This window comes from Heloderma suspectum, chromosome 9, assembly GCF_057233095.1.
Source record: "Heloderma suspectum isolate Gila_16-S chromosome 9, 16-S_ref, whole genome shotgun sequence".
NCBI classification, from domain to species: domain Eukaryota; kingdom Metazoa; phylum Chordata; class Lepidosauria; order Squamata; family Helodermatidae; genus Heloderma; species Heloderma suspectum.
The window spans coordinates 44,364,200-44,388,770 of NC_139466.1; the positions used below are offsets into that span (position 1 = coordinate 44,364,200).

The 24,571-nt window shown below is 49.2% G+C and overlaps 1 protein-coding gene across 1 annotated transcript in view; it reads left to right on the forward strand.

The window, feature by feature from the left end:
* Positions 1–2,730: 2,730 nt before the first annotated feature.
* Positions 2,731–24,571, forward strand: part of STARD8 (StAR related lipid transfer domain containing 8) — a 127,404-nt gene continuing 105,563 nt past the window's right edge. Inside the window, exon 1 of the mRNA XM_084814275.1 lies at positions 2,731–2,912. Within this exon, the coding sequence (XP_084670401.1) occupies positions 2,807–2,912 (106 nt within the window). The 5' untranslated portion in view covers positions 2,731–2,806. The remainder of the gene's footprint in view (positions 2,913–24,571) is intronic.

Genomic DNA, 24,571 nt, shown 5'->3' on the forward strand with positions numbered 1-24,571 from the left:
CAAAGAAAACATGGATTTATGTGAGGCATTTCTTAGAAAATACCTGCCCAATGAAGTAAAAAAGATCAGCAAATCCAGACTGGAACCTAGGAGTGACATAGAAAAGAAAAATGCAGCTCCCAGCTAGAATCACCAAAACGTATCATCTAGAGCCCATTCTGGTCAATGCTATTTCCACCTCACAGGCCTTGGGTGGTGGGCCTGCACTTGCTTACAAGCAGCCCCCTAACCTAACACTTGCTAGCAACAACAGGCCATAGAACAGAAACACAAACATGGGGGCCAGACTTGCAGCAAACCCAGATGCCAACTCTGTCCCCTCTGTATCTGGCAACACTGTTATAAGACCTCAATGTCAGCCACAGTAACAGGGGTTTGTTCATGTGCAAGCAAAGCCCTTCTGCATTCTACTTGTGGCAAACATGTCCATTTCTATGCAAAAGAATAAACAGACACAAATCTGACCCCAGAAAGGGCAATATTCAGAAATCAGTGAGGGGACATTTCAGCAGTCCAGGACACTCCATTACTACTGACCTTAAGAATGGCCGTTCTTGAAAGGACTTCAAAAGAACTTCAAAGGGAGACTAGAGTGTGAAACTGCTGAATTGGAATTTATCAGGAAATGTGGCGCAATCACCTGTGGCCAGAACCAAGATAATGGGTTTTTATCCTGCTACAGGTGTTAACTAGGTTACCAATGCTAATTGGAACCATCAACAATGCTTTGTGAATGATCACTATAATTCTGTTTTTACATTTGAACTTTAATGTGATTATCACCAGTTCTGTTCCTTGAATTTTATTTTCCTCTGCCCTCTCTGCTAACATTTCTCTTTCACGCTCTTTCCCCATGTGTATATCTACCTGCAACTGAAGATAACATTCCATGCATCTCATGAAGTGGACTCTTGTCCATGAAAGCTTATAAATGTGTTAGTCTTTAAGGTGCCAGGAGACTGTTGTTTTTGCTGCAACTGATTCACACTGCAGCTACCCCTCTAAAAATAGCTCCAATTTCATTGTTAAGTACTTGGAGAAATAATTTCCTCAGTCGTAAGTACGGCATGAAATCAATTACAGGCTTAGAAAGTCATATGGAGTATTTAAAATATTTGGTATAGAAGCAGAAGAATGATAGGTGTGCGTATGCAGGGGGAAACGTTTAACCCTCCCCCAACCCATTACTTCTCCCCTGCAAACGCCCCTGCTATTTTTAAGCCAGGTCTGAAACTAGAAGTGGGTTCTGCCCTGGGGAGAAATGGCTGGCAGGAGGACATTGGCAGGGGAGAATTGGTGGGTGTAGGAGGAGCTAAGCGCCCGTCCTAAATTCCTGCCAGTCCTTCTGGGCAAGCACCACGCCTGCATGCCCATTATCCTTGCAGACACAGCGTGGGGAACACAGGGGGAATTGAACACGGGTCTCATCAGTCCTAGCCCACCACCCTATCCTGCTGTTTTAGTCATAATTATTCAGAACACTTTACTGAGTTCCACGGGACTTACTCCCAAACAAGTTGCCATCTTAAATATGGATAGGGATGTGCAGCACATCAAAAGGTGGGGGTATAAGTGGGAAAACAAGGTATATGTCTTTGTTCTAAACCCACAACAATCATGGGACTAAATGCGTGTACATCCAGCTTGATCCCGCGAGGAGATGCTGCGCTCTGCCCACTCGGAGACCACCTCCGGGTCTCAGCCAGGGCAAGAGGCAGAGCTGTGCCGCAGCCAGACTTTAGGCTTCCAGAGATGGGGTCAGCCACGGCTCCTGTCGCCCCGGGCTGCTCGCTGTTATTACTCAACGCCTGACGGCGACTCGTTCACTCTGCAGCCCCCATTTTGGAACTCGGGGCCTCGCGGCACAAGGCCATGCCGACGTTTGGACCGTGTTGTTCTCCCCGCACCCCTCGCCTCCGATACCGCCCGGCGCGACGAAGAGGCCCGGCGCAAGCTTTCGTGGCGCGTCGGGGGGCCCCAAAGCGGGCGTTGCCCAACTTTGGCGCAATGGGATGTTAAGACGTCTTGATCCAAACAGGTTTCTTGTTTGACTGGCTTGCGGCAAGGATGTCCGATCGTGCAGGAGGGAGCGGAACCGGCCACGTTGCATTCGCACGAGGGAGGCACACGACGATTCTGGCCCGGCCGCCCGCCGATAAGAGCGGGGGATCTTTCAAGCCCCTGGCAGCCGCGGCTGCCCCCGGCCAGCCGGCCGCTGCCTTCGCGGCCACGCGTCGCACGACCCCCGGGCCGTCGCCTGCCCGGCCCAGCGGACGCCTCGCGAAGGGGGCCGGAGCGGCAGAAGGGCCCGCGGAGAGCCTTGCCGCAAGCGGCCCCCGCCCCGGCGCCTCGCCTCGCCTCGCCTCCTGACAGCGTGGTGCGGGGCCGCCGGGCGAGCGCCCCTCGCAGCCCACCGGTGGGAGGAGGCCCCGTCGAGGTCACGGGATGGGCGCTCCTGGCGAAGACCCGCGGCCTTCCCGCCCGGTCCTGTGCGTATTTGCTCGGGAGTCAGCCCTGCTGAATCCCGGCGACGAAGCGGGCTGTTTCCCGGGCGAGCCTGCACGTGGCTTTCGCAGACGACCCTCAGGCGCTCCCGAGGGGCTCCGAGCGGCGCGGCGGGTCGTCCCCGGGGCGCCAAGCCACGAGGCCGGCGGAGCCGCCCCCTCTGCCCTGCGGCCCGCGGGGGACCGGGCGGCGGGCGAGGGCGTGGCCGGGGAGGAGCCTGGCCGGCCGCCCCTCCGCCAGCCCGCGCGGCGCGGCCGGCCCGCCAGCCAGGGAGGCGCCTCCGGTCCGGGCGCAGCGGCTGATGGCGAGCCCGGCCGTGGCGAGCGGCTCCCGACGGCGCGCCCCGCCTGGCGGCGGCAGGAGGCGCGCCTTCTCCCGGCTCCTGCGGCGGCGCAGAGGGCAGCCAGGTAAGCGGCCCCGCCCGCCCCGTCGTCCCCGGGCGTGCGGGCAAGCGCTGCCGGCGCCCGCCACGCGTTGGGCTCCCCGGGAGCCTTCCCGCCTTGGAACGGCCCCTGGCGCGCCGCCTCGAGCGGAGGGGCCGGGGCCGGGGCGCGCCCGCGAATGCGCGTGTGGCTCGGGGCGTTGCGCGCCTCCACGCGCCCCGCGGCGGGGTGGGGCGGTTCAGTGGACTGCTCGCGCGCTCCGTGCTGCAGGCGGCTGGTCACCGCTCGGCGCGCCTCACCACGCTAACACTTCCTCGCAAGTCGAAAGCCAGCCGGTCCTACGGCAGCTTTCTCCTTGACGCTGTCTTTTCGTGCTTGCGGGAAGTTTTTATGTATTTATGATGTTTCTGAGCCGCCTTTTAGGGCAAATGCCCCCCCAGGGCGGCTTCCACAAAAGAGTTGAAATACAGTTATGGGTCGAAGTGCGGGGGTTTTTTCCAAAGTGTGGTCATCCGCACATTCTGCAGCACGTGTGTAGACAAGGCTTGAGGTGGAGGTGGGGTGATATGCTGATGTTGCAGCATGTGACGCTGAACCTACACGTCACGGGGAAGAACTCAACCTGAGGATGAGAATTTTGGAAGGACCTCTGTGCATAACGTGTAGTTTTGCTGTGCGTGTCAGTTTGTGGCAAACGTGCCTTACAAATGCATGGAATAGCTCTGTGGGTATGAATTCAGGCCCGCTTTGGCAAAGGAACTCACGCAAAACCTCCGTGTGGATTGTAACATACAGTAATCTTACGCATCAGTTTTCCATTGCATGCACATGCGTTAAAAAGGTGCGGCCAATTGCAGCTGCATGTGTGTGTGCAAAGGAAAAAGTCCACATGTAGGATCAATACATGTGTTCCACATGTGGCGTCTTGTTACTACTTACATAGAAGCATCATCTGTGTTGTATGGACCATCTTAAAAGAGGGAAGCCCCTGAGAAAGGCCCAAACAAAACTTCATAGAGGAAAGAGCTGTTGCAATGTGCTGATGCTTACCTTCTAAAACAGTAAGTTCTGGGGCTTAAGACTGCGGGCCATCTTCATGGCCGACTTAGTGTGGAGGGGGAGCACTTTGAGGTCGTTCGTGATGTCTTCTCCAATCTGCAGCCAGCCAGCAGCTTCCGTCCTGAAAAGCCGCATTTTCAGAGACTCAGTACTCCTTTCTTAAAAGTTAAAGCAGCTCCCAAGCGGTCCAAGCGCTGCGTGCCCCCCCACATTAAATCCTGGGCGTGCCTCTGACCTGGCAGTGACATGGTCGAGGGGTGGGGCCGCTGCCCTCCTTCCCTCACCCCCCCTTCACAGTAGGGGCTTTGGGAGGCTTCCTTTCCCGCTTCCTTCGGTAGCCCCTTTGCCCATTCACAACAAGCAGCCTGCCTTTCTGGAGTGATCTGCAAGCCAGCGAGAGGCCATGGGGATGGTGGGGTCCAGGAGCAAAGTAGGAGCTCCCCTCTCTGCTGTTCCTCATTCATGAAGTGGGGGGGGGGAGCCGCCATCTCCCCTCCTACAGGAGGACTGCCCGTCCCACCGAAGTAAATAGCCATTCTGACAGGGAGGTGTAGCGCTGTGGCGTGTTTTTCCCTGAGCAAGGCAGGCTAGTTAGTTCCATTGAAGTAAATCGCCATTCTGACGGGGAGGTGTAGCAGTCTGATGAATGGGCAAGGCAGGCTACTTACAGAATTGGTATTACTTGCTCTCTGATTCAGACGAGCCTGGGGAGCGGGGGTGGGAAACAAGCCCCTCTCTCCTCCGCTGAGAGGGAGGAGTGGGAAACAAGCTCCCCTCTCTCCTCCGCTTGTCATGTAGTACCAGTCCTGGCAGGAAAGCACACCCTCTGAGTTGGGCACCAGTTCGTTTTTTTCAAACATTTATTGATTTTCTTACAAACGTGCATAGTTATTTATTTAATTAATTTGTACTCCACCTGTCTACCAAAAACTGGCACACAAGGCGGCTTATAGGCATAATTAAATGAATTAAAACAACAAAATACATTAAAATACCAAAAAACCCATAACAGTTACAGTAAAAATAAAAACAGCATCCAACCGACTTGAATAAAGTGGTCTTTGTGTGCCGGCAGAAGGACAGCAGAGACAGAGTGAACTCAGCCTCCCTTGGGAGTGGGTTCCACAGCCTGTGGTCTCGAAAGAAGGGCCCCTCCATTCGCTAGAAACACTTCTACTTAAAGCACAGGTATGCATAGTCTGGTTGTGGGTGCTCAGTGGGGAAGGGAGTTGCTGATGCCTCCTTGCGGTTGCTCCCTCATGTTCCAGGAGGAGTTTGGTCCTGAAAAAGGGTTCTGGGGTAGAGCCATGCTGCTCTGACAGTTCTTTATTAATAATCATATTCCCCAAAGGGTAGAGCTATCTGTGGCTATTAGCCAACAGACCTCCATGTACAGAGGTACACAGGGGAGCTGCCTTAGACACAGTGATGTGGGTTTTCCAGAAAGTTTTCCACTGCCCTCAATAGATGGGGACTTGATTTAACATGTTAATTTGACTTACATTTATTAAACAAAACTAAAAAGAAGTATGTTATGTTAACTCAATAGCGCACACTCACCCTGAATTATTTTGGTTTAGGGGAAAACATGAAGATACTGAAAACTGTTAACATACTAATTTTTAGCATGCCTGAAAAGTTGCGTGTATGAATCCGATGTGCTTCCTAGGGATAGTCACCTGAAAAAAGTCACAACTTTGGCTTTAGCTTTGACTAATGTTGTGTCCATTCCGATTGTCCAATTTGATTTGTATTGTGTAAATTCATTATGTTACTAATTCTTCTTATGAAACAACTCATTTCTAAAGTTGGAAATTTTTACTGCAGAAAAATGTAATAGAATATTTTCCACCCCATATCACTTACAGGTCAGAATATTTGTCCATCTAGACCAGTACTGTGTACTCTACTTGGCAGAAGCTCTCCGGGGTTGTGGGCAGAGAGGCCTCTTTCCCAACCCTTTCTGCTGCCTGAGCTGTCTTTTAACTGGTTTCAGTCTGGAACCTTCTGCATGCAAAGTGGCTGCTCTGCCCCTGAGCTGCAGTGCCTTCATGCCCCATGAGTAGGACCCCTGAGGCAGCTGGGTGATGGCTGCTGGGGACAGGATGCTGAGCGAAGGGGGCACGTTGGTCTGATCTGGCAAGGCAGTTTTTATGGAAATAGCTCTTGCCTTCTTTGGGGCGCTGCCTCCTGACCAAAGAGCAACTACCGGAGCTGTGTTAAATGCCTTGACTCTCTGCTATCCCAAGAACATCAGATCAGTTTTATCTTTCCTCTTTTAATCCCATTTCCTCTTGCCCCCTCACCTAACCACAAATTGCAAGCCACATCAACAGCCTCCCTTGCTCCAGAATATGTGGCTGTTGGTTCTTGGGGCCTAGAGGGGCTGCAGCCAGGAGCGCCATTTGTGCAGTCCCACATAGGAGGCTGCCTTATGCCAAGCCAGACCTTGGCTCATCCAGCTCAGTCTTGTCCACACCGGCTGGCAGCGGCGGCTCTGCAGGATTTCAGGCAGAGGTTTTTCCCAGCCCTCCCCGGAGATGCTGCCGGGGATGGAGCCTGGGGCCTTCCGGACACAAACATCGGGCATCCACAGGAATTCCTCGGTGGGAATGGGAATGGCATCAGAACAGGTCTGCCATTGCTGATGGATCTGGTGGCTGAGGGCTAAACTAAGCGACGCATAACATGCTCATTTCCTGTGATTCACCTGCATTGATCTCCCACTATGTGATGTCCGAAGCAATGTGTGCCTCAACTGTGAAGCTTGTAGGTTATCTTCGTGTTTCCCTTCCAATGACCTATCATGCTTTTGTTGGTGAAATCCTTGTATATTCCTCCCAAACCCTGTACAGTATCCCAGAATTCTTTATTTCAGTTCTAGCATTCTGTCAAAATGCAGCCATGGCTTCTGGAATCATGGGACACGCACAGAATTGCTGCTAGTGAGCATCTTTAAGGCCAAGTCTGTTCCCAGGAACCAGATAATGTGCATTCCGCCACCATCCCATCCTCTGAATTTAATCGCTCTTTTTTAGAACCATTGTTTCAGTTAAAATGGCTGCTTCCTGTACTACAATGTGGCATTAACCTTATTTGGATTTAAAAAATGTTTTAGAGACCAAAAGGCACAGGATTAAGACTGCAAGTGTGGGCATTTCCTGTGCAGAACAGTAGCTGAAAGTTTTGGGCCAGCATAGACTTTGTGCAACTTGAGCACGCTCCGGGAGAGAGCGCAGGACAGGAAGGCCTGGCGTGCTATGGTCCATGGGGTCACGAAGAGTCGGACATGACTGAACGACTGAACAACAACAAAGACTTTGTGTTGTCATTTTGCATCCTGGCCTTCATTCAAGGATTCTGCTCTGCTCTCTCCAGATGTCCGTAACTGGTACCTATAAAAGGGAGCAAGCTACTCCAAATCACCTGACAGCATGGATTAGCCAGGAATACATTTGGTTGGGTCTCTTGTGCAGCTGGCCAATACTGACTGGCAAGTACTGCCAGATGGCCTCCTGGTGGTGGTGGTTGTTTTTGACACAATCAGATATTGTCAAATATCCCATGAAGCCATGATGCTAATATTGGAAGGATTGGCTTGTGGCCTGCTTTGCGGAATTGTCTTTGAATTGGGCTTTTTTTAAAAAGTTGCTGTTACTTTGCTTCATTTCTGTTTTAATTTTATTCATTGTAGGCTGATCCTGGTGTTCTAGGATAAATGCCAAAAAGAAGAACTGCTGAGTGAATCGTTCCATTGAAAGCTTACCTAATATTGTTAAAAGTGAAAATTGTAATGAACTATCATTCAAAATCATCACAATAGCACTTAACCAGTTTGTTTTTGTAATGAGCCTAATTATCAAATCCGTTGATGACCGAAGTATCTTTTTTGTTGTTCTTATAAAATTTATGCTTTAAAATACTTGGTAGTTATTGGACAGCATTTGACTCGTCAAATGCTTGGCTGGAGTCCCTTTGTTCAAGAGAGTGATCCAGACCAACCCATTGATATGTTGCCAGTGCTGATGTCACCCACCCACGAACTATGCCCCAAAGAGGCAAGGGGGTCTTGTACGGTGCCCTGCCAGCTGCCTCTCTGCTTCCCACTCCCCTTGTGTTCATCTTGCACAGGCATCAGTGTTGGCACAGAGTATGGATCGTCACACCTGCACAGATTGGAGGTTCACTGCTCTATCTCACAAGTAAAGGGCAAGTTGTTGTCTTAAGTGTGTGAATACTGACTGTATCAGTTGCAAGTCCAGCCCTCTGCAAGTCCAGCCCTCTCAGGGGCTCATAAACAAGAGGAAAAGTTGCCAAAGGCTGGGGAACAGGACTCACATTTAGTTTTTATTTGTTACATTTATCCCCTGCCTTTCCATAAAAATGCCCAAGGAAGCAAGCAAAACAAACCACTTTGTGTTAATGAAGTGTAGCATATAAGTATTTTACATTAAAAAAACAAAAGGTGAGCCTGGGCTCAGCATAGATAAGCCTATTTCCAGTGCCTGACCACTCTAAGCTTGTTACCGACTGCTGTTTAATGCTATTGTTTGTAGATATTTTGGTTAACTTACTGAGTAAAATCCAACATAAGTTGTACTTAGAGTAGACCCATTGAAATGAATGTGACAAGTTCGTCATGACTAACTTAAGTCCCATTCATTTCAGTGCGTCTGCTCTAAGTAAGGCTTATGTTGGATTTTACCCATTAAACTCCATGGGGCTTACTTTTGGGTAGACATGTATAGAATTGCACTGAAGAGCGTCTCCATTTAGCTGGAGATTGGCCGTCACTGCCTGGCCAGTGGCTCCACACCTGCACTTAGACGAGAGCGGCGGCAGCCCATCCTACAAGCAAGAGGCGCATGGCAGCGCAGAGGTCCAGAGCCAGCCCTCCCACACCCCTGGGCAGAGATCTTGGCTCTTTGCCGCATTTTCTTTTTCCATCCCCTGGAGGATGCTGGCTGGTGTGCTTGCTTTTGAGTTGGTCAAACTAAACTGGAAGGTGCAGAATTCCTCTGTACCTAAATGCATTCCTTAAAACGCATGCATTCCTTAAGACAGGACGAGACGCTGCCTTTTTGAGTCCTCTTACCTTAAAACTTACTGTGGGCACATTTGAGGCTGACAAGCCCAGCTGTTCTAGATCATGCAGGCAGCCCCCGCTTTGCACATGCTCTCCCTCTGTGAAGAGAGCAACAGAATGAGGAGCTGCTGCCAGAGCCTCAAAGTACTTCTGAGCATGTACAGAGTGCCTTTCTCTCACCACTGAAGCTAGAGTCCATGGCAAAACGTGCACAGGATTGAGCTGAAAAGTTAGCCAGTAGAGTAGACTTGGGTGGGCATTTATTACACCTGCAGTGCCATGCTCACAACTCGGGACTTATTTCTGCATACACACGCAGATGATTAGTCTGCAAAAAATAAAGGTGTCCTGTGTATACTTTCCTGGGAGAAAACACAATTGAACATAATGATACTTACTTCCAAGTAGACATATATAGGAATGTATAAGTGAGCTGTAGTTATCTCTCCTGCCACTCCAGTTAACTCCTGTTGTCATTTCATTGCTGGATAATGGCAGCTGGCAAACAAATAGCCCCAGATTCCTTCCTCTGCAGCCCTGTGAACACGCTTTCCCCAAAGTGTTGGGTGACAAGTAGCTCTTTTCAGAGGGGTAGCTCTTCAGAGGAATTGGGAGGGGCTGTGAGGGTTGTACATATTTTAATTAACTTTATGAGGTGAGATAGGTGAGGGTTTTTGTGTGTGTGTGTTTTTTAAACAGCAAAATTTATTTAAATGCCCCATGGGGAGGGACAATAGCTCAGTGGTGGAGTACATGATTTGCGTGCAGAAGGCCCCGGCTTCAGTCTCTAGCATCTCCACGTGGGGCAAGTAAAACTCCTACTGGAAACCCTGGAGAGTCGCTGCCAGTCACCGTCAACAGTACTGGGCCAGATGGACCCATGGCCTGACTCAGGGTAAGGCAGCTTCCTGTGTTCCTCGGGCAGCGCCATGAGGCCCTCAGCGTGCGCCTCCCTGGCACTTCCTGGAACACGATGTCGTGTCCCCCTAACCCTCCTTTTGGTATAATCTCTTGCCTGCAGCTAGGTGGGAGAAGCTGAAGGTGAAGGGGGAAAATAAGTTTGTGAGGGCCAATTAAATCTTGTGCTGTGCTGAGCTGAGCTGAGCTGCTGTAGAACCCAAAGTTCCGGTTTAAGGCAGTAAAATCAGATGCTATATGACATACCGGTATTCCACAGGGAACTCTGCCTGTCCTTCCCCTTCCCTCTTCAAACTTTGGTTGCAGGCAAGCTCCAAGCAGTGGGCATGTCAGAGTCAAAAGGTGGGGAGAGAGAAAAAACCCCAAAGCAATGAGCAGACTATGGAAGGAAAGGTGGCAGTGCATCCTATAGTTTAAAAGGCTTTTGCGTTTTACAACACCCCTTATTGGTGCGCCAAGGGAGCAAGTCCTGATGTCTCCTAGTCACTGCAAGCCTGCTGTGCTCAAAGGGAAGAGGCAGGTATGTATTAAGGCAGACGATGTCATTTGGCCCAGGTATGCGCCTTTCTCTAGGGGTGGACGAAAGTCCCTTACCTGTCGTCGAAGGACGTTCACGGTGGGGGGGAGGCGCTTCGCTGCTCCCCCCGCAAAGTTCAGGCCGGGGGGGGAGGCTTCCCGCCTCGCCCCGGCCGAAATTCAGGCCGGGGGGGAGGCTTCCCGCTTCGCCCGGCCGCGAACGCGAAAGTTTTTTTTTTTTTTTTAAAAACGCCCCCTGATAGGCTACGTGACGATTCACGTAGCCTATCACGGCTAGATCTGCAAAGTCAGCCGTGATAGGCTACGTCAGTCGTCACGTAGCCTATCACGGCTGACTTTGCAGATCCAGCCGTGATAGGCTATGTGAATCGTCACGTAGCCTATCAGGGGGCGTGTTTTTTTTTTTCTTTGATTGCAGTGGTGGCGGCGGCAGCCGGTCGAAAGACCGGCTGCCGCTCCCGCCCCGCTCGAACACCCGCCGAACCGCCGGCCGGACCCGCCACTGGGAGGGACATTCGGTGAAGGTAAGTCCCGTCCCGGGGGGGTGTGTGCGGGGGGCGGGGGGGTTCGGAGGATTTCTCCCCGAAACTTGTTCGGGGGGCCGAACACGTTGGCGCTCGGCCCCCCGAAGTTTCGGGGAGAAATTCTCCGCCATCCCTACCTTTCTCTAACGATGCTCCTAGGAGGTTGGAAGGAACAGAAAGAGAGCAAACTTCCTTGCATCTGGTGAAATGGAAAGCTTCTGCCATAATAGCCTGTCAGGTACCTCAAGGCTCTTGGTTGTCTTTGTTGCTGTACACTAATCCAGCTTCACCTCTGGAACCTTTCCTAGGTATAGAGGAGTGGACAGATCAACCAGTAGATCCCAGTCTACAGGTAGATTTCCGGGCGATTTACAGTAGATCAGCAAGAGTTTCTGACTTCCCCCTGCTTATCAACAGCTGCAAATAAAAGACAAATAAGCACATTATGATAGCTTGAGGGAAAACTAGATGTTTGTTTGAAGGGCCTGGGAGCTCAATTCTGGTACTTAAAATGATTTCCTGGGCTGAGCATGTGCTCACAAGCACCTATAATACCAAGGAGGGATCGCGTTGGCTTAGTGGTTAAGACGCTGAACTGCAGACTGGAAGGTCAGCAGTTTGAGACCCGAGTGCTGCGCGACGGAGTGAGCTCCCGTCTTCAGTCCCAGCTCCTGCCAACCTAGCTATTCGAAAGCAAGAAATTGCAAGTAGATAAATAGGCACCGCTTTGGCGGGAAAGGTAACAGCGTTCCGTGCACCTCGGTGTTCAGTCATGCCGGCCACATGACCACGGAAGCGTCTTCGGACAGCGCTGGCTCTTCGGCTTAGAAACGGGGATGAGCACCGCACCCTAGAGTCGGACACGACTGGTTGGGGACACCTTTACCTTTTTATCCATCCCATGAGCCACTATTTTGCACCTGGTTCCGGTTGGTGGACCTCAGGGTCATGTAAAAAACCCCAGAGTAGATCCTGCAATCATGAAGTCTGTCCACCATTGGTATTAAGGGTAGCTTTAGAGACCCTGATGTTTACTCTTTATTTGGAGGCAATATTTTCCCAGTAGTTTGAAAATGGATTTTATTGGGCTTTAAACAAAACACACATACACACACCACCAAGAAAGTATTGAATGTGGGTTATTCTTGGCCAGAAGAGAGCACCATTTTGCCCTTGTGGTTTAAGTCTGGGAATGTCAAAATGCCAGTAAGTTGCATTTCCAAACACTTGAAAAGGAAGCAAGCCTCATTGAATTCAATGGGGTTTATTTTTGACATCTAGGCTGAAGATTGAAATGTTCTTAGAGAGAAGGGTAGTGGATGATATGGCTGTATCCTGCTTCCTGTGCCAGAGAAAAAGCCTTTCTTCATTTGCATATATTAATTTATTCAAATATAAGGCAGACTTAATTCGCATATGACTGAGTCAGACATGGTCACTTGCAGGCTGAGTCCAGCCTTGGAGCATCTTCATCTGACCCCCAGCAGCCATACCAAATTTGAGCCAAGGCGTGGTAAAATGTTGCTCAGAATCACACTTGTAAGGAACAAAGAAATACACATACAGAAGTGTTTCCAAAAGTTGTGAGATACTCCATACTTTGATCACTTCCTTTGAGTTTCCTCTGTAAAATACTCTGGGTGATGGGGAAGCAAAAAGTGGAGAGACCTCTTGGGGGTCTGTGTCAGGAAGCAAATGCCTCATGCAGCCCTACTCCCTTTGGGGACTTCCTACCACTTGTGCTGTTCTAGAACCCCAAAGCTCTTACTTACTGTCAGGTGACCATGACGTCATTACAGAGCAAGCATGAGGAACCTGTGGCCCCCCAAATGATGTTGGACTCCAGTTCCCATCAGCCACAGCTAGTATGGCCAATGTTCAGGGATAATGGGGGCTGTAGTCCAACAACATCTAGAGAGCGACGTGTTCCTCACCCCTGCTATAGGGTCTGACTGCCCTGAGTGGCTGGGATTAGGCATTAGAATGCACTTCTGGTCCCTAAACCAACATTTGGAGAATGAACGGTGCTTCCAGATGATGCTTTTATTGTGCAGTTACGCTACTTCATTCATGGAGTTTTATGGGGAGTCCAGACAATGTTGTCTTCAGTTTGTAGCTGTCCCATGCTTTCCCACCCATCTTCCATTTTTTTTCTTACCAGAAGAAATCTTTTAAAGAAACAGTGTAATAGTTACAGAACGACCTGGTTTGCACATAATGACAACGCGCCAGGTGCATTCCGTAGCCCTTTGAACATTCAGTCTATGAACAGCTGATCAGGGGTTTCCATGTGACGTCTGAACCCAGACACTGTAAGTTAATTGTGGGTTAAACACCCCACAGTTAACCTACAATTAGTAGTTGGGGGCATGAGCAGTGCAGGAAGTGATGCAGGGGAATCCCCAGCTCTCTGATCAGAGGGCTGATTGGGGCCCAGCACTGTTTCCCTCCCCTGCTATAGCCACATATCGGTGAGACTTCCATGCTGTAGGCTGGTCACCAGCACAGCCAGGTGGGATGCAACCAATACAAGCTAAATTGGAGAGGACAGTGTAGAGATATGGGGGTGCGGGTAGGACACAGCCCACACTGTGCTTTTGTCCCACAACTGGCAGTATTCAGTTAGGAGCTGGAAATGGCGTGGGGTGTGTGAGGTTTGTCTGTTCCTCCTCCTGCAAGTGACTATTTGCTGCAGCCTTTTGAACCCGTGGGCACATTGGGGAATCTGAGAAACTGTCCTGGGGTGGGGGATCTTCACGACAACAGAATTATTATTATTATTATTATTATTAAATTTATTAATCGCCCATCTGGCTGGTCACCCAGCCACTCTGGGCGATGTACAACATACAATAAACCGTTTAAAACAATAACATTCTACAGTAAAAACATTTTCTAAAATACCCTAACCTACCCCAAATGCCTGCCTGAACAACCACGTTTTTAATGCACGACGGAAGCTCATTAAAGAGGGGGCATGGCGGAGTTCCCTAGGGAGGGAGTTCCACAGAGTGGGGGCCACCTCAGAAAAGGCCCTCTCCCTCGTCCCCACCAGTCTAGCTGTCCTGGCTGAGAATGAGAATGAGAAGCACATTGGAGCATCACCTGGATTTTCATGGAATCTGTGAGGGACACACGAAGCAAGATAAGCTGAGCATACCATATCTTTAAAATCCAGTTTACAGGGGTCACACGGCGCTTGAAAGGAACATACTTCTGGGTGGGGTGGGGGGAGTAAAACTGAATGTCATCAAACTGGCAGGGGCTGCTCAGCCAATGAGAGAGGGTTGTTTCCCACTCCTGTCCAGGCTCGCCCCTGCTACTACTTTATTATGAATGGAGAGCAACTAATTTTCCCAATGTGCGCAGATTTCCCTGAAGAAGCCCAGATCCCCAGTTCTCGAGTGCAGCATCTGAAGGCTCCCCCTGAAAGCTTCCCCCACCCTAATTTTGTCCCATTCCAGCAATCTGCCATGGAGTTATTCCTCCCACCCCATTTTTCCCCATGTGTGTACTTCTGCCTTGAGAAGCCAAAATCCCCGATTCTTGAGTGCAGCATCTGAAGGCTCCCCCTGAAAGTAGCCGAGCCCCCCAGTCTTTCCCCATTCCAGCACTCTTCCATGGAGTTATTGCTTCCAACCCCCCCTTTTCTCCCTTTCTCCTCCCTGCTCTCAATGAGAAGCTCCTCTAAACTGAAAGATCATTACTGTGACTAAGTGGAGAAAGAACTTTACATAACAACAGAAAAATGTCTTGAAACTACAGAACATCAAGGAAGCACAGCATTGCAATAGTGATTTAAGAAAGCATCGAAGAAGTGAAAGAACGCTTTAGGGCAAGTTACTAAAGTTAGCCCTTTCACTGCAGGGGAGCAAGATTTACTTCTTACTTTGAGTTAACATGCACAGAAGGGGGGATATGTTAAAGATTAAAAGCAGGCTACCTAAGATGATTGAGTGTCCCCACTACTGCGGCAACGTGAGGGGTCATTGTTGTGGCTCCTGGGGATTTCGTCAGTGGAAAAAACTATTTCCATTGGGGAAACAAGAGGGAGTGGGCCGTCCCACCCCCTCGACCTCATCACTGCCAGGTCGCAGAGGCACACCCAGGATGTAATGCGGGGAGGACATGGCACATCGTGGTAAACCGCCAGGGAGCCACTTTCAGCCTAAAAGTCAGAGAAAAAGAAGTTTCAGAAAATGCAGCTTTTCAAGAGGGAAGAGGCTGGTTGGCAGCGGATTGGTGATGACATTATCTGTCGCAAAGAAATTCAGACTGCTCTAACTTCGCACTAAATCGCTTATGAAACCGCTGTAAAATGGCTGCCGTGGGTGGGCACGGTGAGTCACAAAGGACCAATAACAAGAGCAGACCATTCTCTGGCAACAGCAAAGCATCTTTTCTGTACCATCACAATATAAGAGAATTATATTGCCCCAATATTAGCTTGTTGGCTGATGTAGGGTACCAGGCGGAGACAGAATCTGTTAAGAGTTATCCACCCATCCTTTGAGAAAAGTCTGGCCATTTAGCTGTTTATCTCCCTAGTTCTGTCTAAAGCCTGTGTAATTCCCCACTTCGGGGGCCAGCGGGATTACCCCCCAGCCCTTGCAAAGCCCCCATTCTTGCGCCTGTCCTGAGATCGTTCTCTCTTCCTCACACACACACACGCACACGCACACCCTTGTCTGGGCGTCAGTGCCAGCAGAGGCAGAACGCTTGGGCAGGCTGGCATGCCCTGGCGATGAGTCCTGAACTATTAATGTCCCCCTCCGCGTGGGTTTTCTCAATACTGCCCATTCATCAGGCTGGCTGAGGCCCGCTTGCGGCAGGCCTGCTATTTTTCTTCCCCCGACTGCCTGTGCAGCAGCATCCTAGTGGCTGTCCTTCTCCAGCGTAAACAGAAGCGTATGTGTTTCACCGTTGGCCATGGTGGTTTGGTGCCTCTCCAGTACCTCATTCCATTTCAGAGTTTAGTGCCTGGGAAATATTTCCTGCCTCTTGTATCCCTTCTCCCCCCCCCCCCCCGCCCTTTGGTTTCCTTTTCAGATCAGGAAATGAGGGGAAGACTCTTGGAATCATTATTGATATTAAATGTTTTTCCACTGGAGTAGAGCAAATCATCTGGATTCTCAAGGGCCGCCTTCTCTTTTCCCCTGGTCTTCTTAAGCCTTGTGTGTGAATCCCAGGTCAGGGGGCTGCTGGTCATCCACCCTGGACAGTAGGAGCAGGATTCCTGTCTTTGCCAGCAGCCTCCAGTAAAAGGGCTGCTACGGCCACACAGGTGTGTCTAGAGGAGATTGGAGGCCCGGCCTGTTTCAGGGACCATCCTGAGGCTGCAGTGAATTCACAGATAGGAAATCTGCCCTTACATTGCCATGCTGTTCACCCTAACAAGTAAGCAAGAGTTGTTACTCCGGGGGTGGTGGCGGCGGGGGGGGGGGAGTCCATGGCAGAGAGAAATGAAGGACTCTTTCCAAAGATAGCCTAAATGTGTGCGTGTGTCTCCTTGTTTGTGTGGACGCTCAGTGGTTGTTCATCACAAGAGAACCATCTCTGTCTCCTCATTCTTAAGTGAGCCCTGAGCCACATAAGAGCCAGAGTGCTGTCCAACCCGTGGGATAAAAGTGCTGTACCCCACCCCACAGCCCACAGCACCCATGCGATGTCAAAGGGCTTGTGGGCACCCACAGCAACAAGCCAGCCTGGCTGGGTTTGCACAAGATACTACACTGGCGAAGTTAAGCATGCTAATCCTCCTGGCATGGGACCAGCCCACACAGGGTGACTTATTAACCACCCTTCGATTGTGCGAATGAGGTCACTGTAAGTCATCTTGCCACTGCCACCGGATTTGATGGGACAGCAGCAATAGCTTTCCTTCAGACCAGATTTCCCTAAACTCCATTCCACAAACCAGAACAGGTTTAGGAATTTCCCTAAATTTACTTACAAACAGGAACAGATGCTGTATACCAGTCTTCCTCTGCCTCCAGTTCTTCCTGCTTCTTCTGGCTTCTAGGATGATTCAGATGTTTCAGGGTCTACTGGTCAGACATAAAATAGGAACCTAAAATTAATATGTATAACTTACTTTGCTCATAAAATTACCTTGTTTGGTATATTAAATTTAAAATCATTTTTTATTCAGACAGTAATTACACATTTATTGAGTTTATTTTTAATAGTTTTTAATTTTAATGATAGTTTTATGAGCAAACCAAACTATACATACTATGATTTATGTTCCTAAAGAAGCCTACCCCAATTTGGTGCCTTTCCCCAACCTGGTGCCCTATTTTGGACTACATCACCCAGCATTCCTGATCATTGGCCATGCTGCCTGAGGATACTGGGGATTGAAGTCCAAAACATCTGGAGGGTACCAGGTTGGGAAAGGCTGTCTTAGGGCAACAAGATGTGTAAAAAGTGCTGAAAAAAAGTATTGCTTCTTTTTCCATTTCCCCCCAAATGTCTGTTTTTTCCCAAACACCTCCCGCCTCCGAAGCCATTTTCCCCCCATGGCTTCAAACTTTTCAGAAATTTTACATCTCTGTGTGACACTGGGGGAGCTTTAACCCTTTCCCCCATGCTGTTTTCCCCAACTTAAATCAGCCCACTGAAGCTGCTGTTACCCACAGAGAGGGAAAAATAAGGATATCTGTATTTTTCTGCTCCACAGCTAATTGCTGGAACAGGGATTGGCCCTGATACATTTGAGTGCATTGCGCTATTGAGTACATTTTAAGAACTCCATCTAAGGAAAGAAAAGAAAAGAAAAAGTTGTTGGGAAACCCATGATCAATCTCCAGCATTTTTTCCCAGAGAGAACCAGCCAGCTCCCCCCCCCACTCTGCCACCTGATAGGGGCCATGATCTTGCCCCCGCATGCCACTTTCCTGAGTTGAAACCCCCCCCCCACAGCTGCTATTTGACCCATAGAGAAAACATACAAGTATGACAGAGGTTCCTATGTGGCGTTTCCTGTGGGACAAGTAGCAGCTTTGGGGGAGGGAGAGATGCAAACGGTGGAAAGGGTTCAACCCCCTTCACCTAGTGCGGTGGCCCTGCTACAAGTTGAGCTCCCCCTGTGGCCACATTTACATTTGGAAGAAGAAGTGAGAGATCCGTCCTTTCATGTACGAAGTGAGAAATCCGTCCATTTTGTTTCTCTGTCTTCCTGGCAAAAGCCAACAGGGAGACCGAACAGGACCAGACGGCTTGGTGCAATTTAGGCCGTATTGTGACAAACCCACGTTGGAAGCGGCAGCTATTTATAGGTAGTTCCAGCACCTTCTCCCACTGACCAGCCCCATTTCTCACAGTGTCCTTTATTCCGAGAAGCTGTTTGTGTTCCTGGGCTTCATGCTGTCCACTAACCACACCCTGTCCCTTTTCTCTTCCCACTTATTCCCCGTGGCCACCCTCTGCTAACTCTTATTGTACGAATCCAGTGGGAACAGAAGCTTCATTTCCTAGGAGGCCCCATTGGTGTTTGGAGAGGGGAAATAAGATGCTCCATTGATCAGGTGCGTGCTGAAGAAGTGGATTAGGCTGAACAGGTGCCTTTTACTTCCAGTGGCCTGGGAAGTGGAGGTGGAGGGGTGATGGTGGTGGTGACAGAGGTATGGCAGGAAGTAAAGAGGTTGTGACCAGGGAAGGAATGGGGGCTGAGTGTCAAGGGGTTAGGAAACTGAATGCCAGCTGGCTGAAGCCCATGACAGTGAGAACTTGTTTTGAAAGTCTGGGCATTTGCATGATGACGTTCCTCCCACCCACATTGCAGTATTTCCGATGTTGCATGCTTTGAAATACCACAATTGGGCCTTCAGTGAGGGAAGCTGGGTTCCATTCTGTATGCTACCTGAATCTGTGCATTCTAGTGCCAGTCTTCCACAGAATTAGGTATGCTGGTTGATTTCATCAGCTGCACTGGCTTCCAGTCCATTTCTGAGCCCCACTGAAAGTGTTGGTGTTGACCTTTGAAGCCCTGAGTGGCTTGGGACCAGACTGTCTAAAGGATGTCTCCTCCCACATGTACCTGCTTGGACCCTTAGGTCATCTTCAGAGGTGCTCCACTGGGTGGCCCCGCCAAAGGAATCTAAGCGAGTGACTACAAGAGAGAGGGCCTCCTCACTGGTGGCACCCCACTTGTGGAATAAGCTCCCCAAAGAGGTTCACCTGGCACGAAAAGATAACGTTGTTATCTTTTCAGCAGCAGATAAAGACCTTTCTTTTCTCCCAGGCATTTTAGAGATCTAGTTCTAGGTTATTATGGCTGTTTTCTTGATTCCTGTGCTGTTTCTTGTTTTGCATTATATTGTGTGTTATTCCTTTTAATATTTCTATTGTATTTTTTACTTTTAACTGTTCTATGGCATTTTAGTTTTTTAACTGTTTGTAATCCGCTTAGAGAACATTAGTTACTGGGTGGATTAGAAATATAATAAATAAATTGATTTCATTGGGTTTAGGTGCACCCAACTTCATGTTGGATGATGGCCATTATATCCAATAATATAATCATCTGTTTGGCTTATTTAAATTTTATTGTGAAAATTTGTGACACCTGTCAGTGCAGTCCTATGGATGCCTACTCAGAGGCTTTAGATGCAACAGAGACACTGATGTCTGAGTGTTCTGCATTGGGCAGTAGGATTGCTCTGCCCATATTATTTTAGTTACACTATACTAAGCTAAAATAAACACCCTTTAAAGCGCAATTCTATGCGTGTTTAGACAGAAAACAGTCCTACAAGTCCCAGCAGAATGCTGGGAGTTGTAGGACTTTTTCTGTCTAAACATGCATAAGATTGTGCCCTTATTTACTTGCTGCATTTCTACACCACCCATCTACAAAAAATCCTCTGGGTAGTTTGCAGAAGTTACCCTGTCAAGTGGCAGAAGTGTGCCTGTGGAGGAAGTGATCCATAGTTCCTATGAGTACAAAACTGATGGTGACAGTAGATAGATCTCCATTACTAATGGAAGTGGTGCACAAGGTGTGAATATCTGTATGTGTTTGGAATCGAGGTACTTAAAGGACCAACTGCTCCCACATCCTCCTCCTTCCCACATGAGTTCTTTGCAAGCAGCCCCACACTGCATCCCATCAGCATCAAAGGTGCATTTGGTGGGGTTGCCGGACGGGGCTTGCATGGTTGCAACACCCAGACTGTGGAACTCCACCCTGCCCCGCCCCCCCGAAGGCTTGTCTGGCCCCCTTGTTATTGATCTTCAGACTTCGTGGAGGCAGTTTTATTTTGACAGGCCTTCAGTATTGGTTGGCTGCAATTCCCTGCTTGGTGGCTCTCTTGACTCTACTGGGCTTTGCTGGTGATTTTATTCCTATTTGTTCTGTTGCTCTCATCTTTTATGGTATTACTTAATGTTTATTTCCATTCTGTTGAATTTTTATTATATTTGCAATTGCTTTTTTTGCACACACCTTTGGGGGCCTTTTTGGCTGGAAAAGTGGCTTATAAAAGTTAACATAAATAAAGAATTTTGGAGAGGAAATGTCAAAATTGGGCTTGATATGTATGCTGTGGGCTTTCTTCTAGATCTGTGGGGCCCTGGAGGAACTGCAGAACATCTTTGAAGTGCTCTTGTCACCTTGTGCCTCGCTTCTTTTGCCAGTTTCTGCAGCATTCATGTTGGAGATAGAATTGCCTGTAGCAGAGGCTGAAAAGGACAATGATGTCTGTGGATGGGCAACCCAATCTTGGTTTCATCATGGTGGGATGGGGGGAAAGGGAGGGAGATTTCCTGCATAGCTTCTTGCCATTTGGCAGGTGACAAAACACAGCTGTGGAGCAGGCAAAGAGGCATTAGCGATCAAAGCCTTTGGGATGTGTGGGTGTCAGTGAGAAAGCAAGAGAGCGCCACACATGAAGCGTTGTGATTTCTCTGGCCATAACTTATGTGCCCTAGAATCCATGCCTGTGCACATGTCACGGATTAATTGCAGGGGGTGTTCAGGGGATGTTTGTGTTTTCAGTCCTAAAGGGAATGGACAGCTTCATTTTGGAGGCAGGGTGGAGGGGAGGACCTGAGTAAGGAAATCACAGACAATTTACTCATATGAGATTTAATCAATTAAGTAATCTATTAAGGTTGCAATCCGATAGACACTTACGTGGGAGTAAATCCCATTCACCTCAGTGGGACTTACTTCTGAGTGCATAGAATTTCAGCTGAACTTGCATGTGAGTAAAGTAGCAGTTCTGAAAGAAAAAAAAATATGATTCCGCCTTTGTTTTTCTGATGATGCATGCAGATATGTTGTAGCAGGGCATATCTGAGAAGAGGCGTTTCCTTGTATGTGTCAGAAAAGAGGGAACACCTTTTTTAAAATGGAGCTCACCTCCAATTTTTGTAAGTATTTGTATTAAAAACAATAAAATTGCACCCTCATTACTCAGAGGCACCTTTTAAATTTATCAGCAGATCTTTAAACAGTTAATCTCACAGTGCCGTTCTAGGGAGAAGAGGTTGTGATCCCTGGATGTGTGTAAGCTTTGGCAGTTCGAAGCATGTTGTTGTGCTGTTCCAGGTACAGGCCACAATCCTGCATTTAGTTAAGTTGCTTAAATCCCATTGACATGGATGGTCTGAATCCAGCTCAAGTTATTATTATTATTAGTTAGTGGCAAAGGCCTCTTGAAAGCAACGGGTCTTAAGTTAGCATGATCAGTGCATACCATTGGGTTGTACAACTCAGTCCTATACCTTTTTACTCAGAAGTAGTCCCCACTGGCTTCAATGGGGCTTACTCGCAGGTCTGCATAGGATTGCACCCTTAGATATGACTCAGTTTTGCAGGCCAGTGGGGTTTGCGCATCCTAACTGTGCAGGATTGCAGCCTGATCCTGTGTGTGTTTGCTTGGAAATAAGTCCCAAGTAAGGCCGTTCCCTTTTCGATTAGTGAGCAGGGGATGATGATTGATTGATTGATTGATTGATTGCATTTATACCCCGCCTTTTTTCCTCTTGCAAGGAACCCAAGGCGGCTTACATGATCCTCCTCCTCTCCATTTCATCCTCACAACAGCAACCCTGTGAGGTGGGTTGGGCTGAGAGTCTGTGACTGGCCCAAAGTCACCCAGTGAGCTTCCATGGCCGAGTGGGGACTAGAACCTGGACCTCCCGGCTCCTAGTCCAACACTCTAGCCACTACACCACCCTGGCTCTTTTGGGGAGAACTCCCTTGCATGTGGTGTTGGGTAGATTTTTTTGGTGTGGGCACTTGTGGTCTGGGCCTAGAGGAGGGTTGTATTACCTGCCTGTGACAGTGGAGGCTGATAGCTCCAGTTTCAGAGGGGCAGTGATTCCAGTCTGAATCCATTTTGGGGATAGGGTGCAGCACCTTCGATAGGACCTTTAGCGTTCTGGCTGGTTCTAACTATAACCCAGATGGAATCACCATTCCTCCAAAACTGGAGCCACCAGCCTCCACTGGCCTGGGAGGAGGAGTGACAAGGAAGCAGTGGGGAGCAACGGGATGGGGTGGTGGTGGTGTCTGATATGGTTCCATGGGTGGGGGAAAATATGTGTGTGGGGGGGGGCGAGCCCGGTCGGGGGATGTGGCACAGACAGGTTTGTGCTGTGCCGTGGGCTGGCCCCTCTTCCAACTGGGATATAGGGGTTGTCCCCTCAACGCTCCCAGGGCCTGTGAGTGCTGCTTTAGAATGCAGGATTGTTGGGCTGCTTGGGTGTAGCCAACCTGTGTCTCCCTGAAACATCTACTAAGAAAGGATGTGTGACTTGAAGCCATGATGCTCGGTTTCCCCACCTCTTCCCAGAATTAAGTGGTGGTTTCTCGCTTGGGCCAAAGTCAGTGCTCAACAGCAGAAAACCAAAACCATCTTTCAGTATGCGATCTAATGTAGGTGTTTGTGTGAAAGATTTCTCTCCTTTATTAGAGGCACATTCTACACACCTGGGCTGTTTGCTCAGATGAATGCTACCACGGTGTCGGTGGGTGGGGGGCTTAGCCTAGCACTTTTCAGTGTGTCTCTGCCCATCACAGAGAGGAGGACTATTCCGGGTGTAAAGAACAGCAATCACGTGACTTAACTGAACATGAGATTCTCTGGGGTTGTTGTTATTATTTTGCACATAAAGCATGTGTGAAAGCACACCCTCTTGCACACCCTCTCCTGCTTTTCTTCCTTCCTGTGGACTCTGCCTAAGTGCACGCACCCTAAATACGTGTCATTCACACTTCCTGGAGCAGGGAAGGCTCAGGATATGCCAGATAGTTATTAGAATTCACATTTAAGATAAGCACATTCATGAGGTGTGTTGGAATAGCAGACCCCCAAGCATGAGGAAGATACAGCCACCCTTGTGCAGCATGGACAAATCTGGGGATTTGCTGTCTGTCCCTTAGTCTTGGAATCTAGGCAACTTTTCCCAACCTGGTGCCCTCCAGATGTTTGAATGTGAGAACTGGAATAGCCACGGATGCTGACCATCAAAAGTGAGGTTGAGTGTGGGATAACAGTTTGTAAGAACCCTTTTCAGTGTCTGGGCTTTCTCTGTGTCCACAGAGCGCTAGGCTGCACTTTTGTACGTTAGGGAGACCAGAGTTCAACCACCTGCTCAGCCATGAAAGTCACTAGGTGGCTTTGTCCAAGTCACAAGCGCTCTGGCTTATCTAACTCACAAGGTTAGTTCATATGTGTGTGGATAAAAATAAAATAAAGTGTAATAACCCTATTTATGCTGCCTTTTGGTCCTTGGAGGAAGGATGGGATACAAATGAGGTAGTGGTCAGTTTTTTCTTTGCTAGTCAGCATCCTGTTCCTGGCTCATGCTGTAGAACTTCTCACTTCTCTTGTGTTAATGTTTGTTGCTTTGTGGTTTAGTTGTGCAGCACAGAAACGGAGTATGGGGGGTGCGGGCTGAGAACATGGATGGAGTTGTGCTTACTGCTGCCAGCATCTCCCTGCCGTGTCCCTCTCTCTGCCCATGTCTGATTTGCACAGACTGCACCAACAAAACTGCATGGCGCACTTGCGCTGTCCTAAGGGGCTGCATCATCTTGGTTTTTCTGTTGCGCTAGTGCATTGTCACAGAGCGTTGCACCTGATCCTTTCTGCTGCTTGCTGAGCACAGCAGATCCCACGGGGGCCGAGCCATGTGCCTGAATATGAAGAGCTGGCAATGTTTTAACGTTAATGCCGTGTTTTTACTGCCACAAGCTTGGAGGAGATTTTCCTCTTAGAGGTGTATCACAGAGAGGCATTTGTGAAGTTCATGCTGGAGGCAGACAGTCATAGAATCATAGAATAGTAGGGTTGGAAGGGGCCTACAAGGCCATCAAGTCCAACCCCCTGCTCAGTGCAGGAATCCAAGTCAGAGCTTCCCTGACACAGCCACGTCTTGAATGCCTCCAGTGTGGGAGACCCCACCACCTCCTTAGGTCATTGGTTCCATTGTCATGTTGAACTTGGTTGAGACAAGCGTCACTTCATATGTGGACACAGACAGACACACACACACACACACTCCACTTGCCACCTCTGGTCAAATAGGTCTGGCAGGTTTTACAA